The 3,054-nt window shown below is 52.7% G+C and overlaps 2 protein-coding genes across 2 annotated transcripts; both read right to left on the reverse strand.

The window, feature by feature from the left end:
• Positions 1–1,172: 1,172 nt before the first annotated feature.
• On the reverse strand, positions 1,173–2,456 carry H310_03166 (hypothetical protein; the record flags this gene model as incomplete). Its single annotated transcript, XM_008866949.1, has 3 exons — positions 1,173–1,351; positions 1,408–1,810; positions 2,175–2,456. The coding sequence occupies 3 exons, from the start codon at positions 2,454–2,456 to the stop codon at positions 1,173–1,175; spliced, it is 864 nt and encodes a 287-aa protein (XP_008865171.1).
• A 99-nt stretch (positions 2,457–2,555) lies between these two features.
• Positions 2,556–2,822, reverse strand: H310_03167 (hypothetical protein; the record flags this gene model as incomplete). The annotated part of the gene is made up of 1 exon (XM_008866950.1): positions 2,556–2,822. The coding sequence occupies one exon, from the start codon at positions 2,820–2,822 to the stop codon at positions 2,556–2,558; it is 267 nt and encodes an 88-aa protein (XP_008865172.1).
• Positions 2,823–3,054: the final 232 nt, after the last annotated feature.

The following is a 3,054-nucleotide window of genomic DNA, read 5'->3' on the forward strand; positions in this document are numbered from 1 at the left end:
CAGAATTAGAAGGCTACCACAACAATGAAGAACCGACCGAGCACACGACGACATACAGCTTCAAAGGAGTGGAATTCGCATGCGTGGCTGTACCGCTCACCCAGTCCCTAATAGCCACAAACAATGATATCACAGTGAACCCCGGAAAAAGCCGACATGCTTTCATCCTGAAATGCATGGAAGCGGAAAAAAATCGAGTTTATTTAATTACGCGGCTTTGTTCAAGTTGATTGGCTATAATCAGGAGAATTTATATGCACCAATCAGAAGCGCTACAAATTTACTGTCCGTGAGAGCATCGAGAGCACCAACGAGTGTTACTTGGGACTGGGTAGGTCAAATTCCGTCATATTTTATCGTTCGAATTGATATAATGTGTTGAATAAAATGCTCCCAACAGAAAACTCCAGAACACAATGCAATTCAAAATATACTCGCTTATCGTGCTCAAACTAGGCTAATTTCGGACGTGTAAGCTAGTAAACTGTGTAATTGAAAGTTAACCTGAGGAGCAGCAATAAAAAATTTCGGAAACAATAAAACCTCTATATTCCAATACAATAAATGGATGCCCAGAAATGGAAAAATCGCTCTATCTTCGTCATTTCTACTCCGTTTTGCACGAAACCGGTACCAAAATTACCGCACGCGCAAGGCCAATCGTTCGCTTGTCGAATGAAACTCCAATACTGTGGAAGTTAAGGGCAAAAAACCATTTTCTATGGACATTGAGGTCATCCAGCGAATAAAAGTCTTTGTCAAGCAGCGCCGAGGGCGTAGCCTCACGTACCACGAGAAGCTAGATATTCTCGTGCTTCAAGCAACTTTACGAGAAGCTCATGTCGTTGACGTTGCCGGTGCAATTGCTAGTCTCCTTGGCTGCAGCACAAATATTGTGAAGAACGTCCTTGCCGAATTTCTCCGGCATGGCGAAGTCTCGGTCAAACCTCCTTCGTCAAACACTTCAAAGCATTCCTCTCGTGTGCTATATACTCGACATTTTCGTTGCATGGTCCGTAAGTTCATTCGGGACCGGTGTGTTACACGAACAAGAACTGTTGCCAAGGATGTCGTGGATACAGGCGTACTCTCTGTCAATGAGAACAGTCCCAAGGACTATTCTTCGTGCCATCGGTCGGTTCAGGCATTCCTTGCTACCAATGAACGTGAGCCTATGGGCAGAAATCACAACACGAGCGCACGCCGCACAACGTCAGGCGGTCGTCGAAGATTCGAACCACTTGGGCGTCCGTGATGTCATACTTGCCTTTTAGGGCGTTGAACTTATTTAGGAAATGCTCCAACGGAATCCCCCGATCGGCGCAGTGCAGCTTGGGCGCATCAGCGAATGCTAGGCGGTTGAGGTTACGTTCCGCACCCCCAACTATTGGCGGATTCGGGAGGTACTGCGAAGGTCCGCTCCCATAGTCGCCACCTCCGGGTGGGTCGCTAGGGGGACCTCCCCCTTGTCCTCCGTATCCCGGTAGTCGTCGTGAGCCGCTTCCATAATCAGGTCCGGGATAATCACGCCCTCCAGGGCCTCCGCCTCCTCCCCGATCGGGAGAAGGGTCTCCACCGTAGCCACCAGCCATCGCACCCCCTGGTGTCCTTGACTGGCGGGTGTGGGATACCCTCGTAGCTGAGATACTTCGGCGAGGTTCGACCGCGGAGGAGGTGAAAACGGGACCGGTGGCGTTGGAATTTCAACTCCATACACGAGAGTGTCGAGAGGTCCTCGGCTCCATCCCGTACTGCCAGGTACATGATGCGGGACGACTTCTTGGGCGACGCTGGGAACAGGGTGAGAGCCCTTGTCCACACCGATAAAAGGGTTGACTCCATAAACTGGCGCACCAACGGGAGTCGCGAAGGAGACCAACGGGGCTGTCGTGGGCGCTCCGTACGGGGCCAGTTTAGGGTCCAGAGTCGGGTTCGCCAGGAAGGGGTTGGCTCGATTGGCGTCGACCCGGATTCGTTCAACTCCCGCCTTTCGACTTCTTTTCGAGCTTGCGTCTTCTCCAATTCATTACGTAGTTCCGCCAGGGCAAGTTCTTGAGTTCGTCGGCCGGCTTCACCCTTGACCTCCTGTTCCCGGAAGACTTCTTGGATGCCTCCAATACTCCCTTATCGAGCCGGTGCGTTCGAACGGACTCGGCCAAAGCCGCTCGTTCTACCTCCAAAGCTGCTTGTGCCGAGGACAACTGGCTTTCGCTTCTTGGAACCCCCGGATCGCCGCCAGGTCGCTCCCGGACGGTGAAGCTTCCATACATCACGTCGAGCTCCATTTCCAGCTCCTTCACCACGTCCTGGCTTTCGGCGAGGGCCTTCGTCAGGCCGTGACATTCGCTCTTCAAGGACTTTACCTCCCGTTGTCGGTAGGCTTCAGCTTCGATACGGGATGTCGTGGACCGTTCCAACTGAGTCGAGAGATTCTGCACCTCATCTTGCAACCTCATCGACTGGCTTTGTAGGACCAGAATGTCTTGTTCCAACCGGACGCAGTTGGGGCAGGCCTGTTCTCTTTCTTCGGCCAGATTTCGTCACTCCAGTGTCGCCTATTTTGCCTTCTCCAGTTGACTTTCGTAGCGCATCACTTCTTGACATAACGCCTTCAGCTCATAGTCCTTCTTTTTCACCAACTCAGCGTTCTCCGCCGCGCGGAGCACTTGTCGTTTACTGTATTCCTCCAGGAGAGACTGCTGCTCCTGTGCCGTTTGAGCTTGGAGAGCACACACATCGTCCCGGTGTTGGCGTTCCAACGCCTCCACCCGCTCTTGACGAATCCCCGCCGATCGGTTTGCTTCGTCTTGAACAGCCAGCATGCGTTCACTACAGTCCCGTGGCATCGCCGCAATCTCCCGGTCTTTCGCTTGAAGAGCACTGGTGGCCTTCAGCTGGAAAGCCCCCTCTTGAGATTCTTGGTACTCCAGGAGTCACTTGTTCCATCTCTCTTGACACTCATCCAACCTCGCTTGGACTTCATCCCGGACTGCTGCCACGGCGTCCCGTTGCATAAGGCGTCGAGAGGACTCCAGTTCGACCAGGTAGCTGTTC

Source organism: Aphanomyces invadans (assembly GCF_000520115.1).
Source record: "Aphanomyces invadans strain NJM9701 unplaced genomic scaffold supercont1.4, whole genome shotgun sequence".
Lineage (NCBI taxonomy): Eukaryota > Oomycota > Saprolegniomycetes > Saprolegniales > Verrucalvaceae > Aphanomyces > Aphanomyces invadans.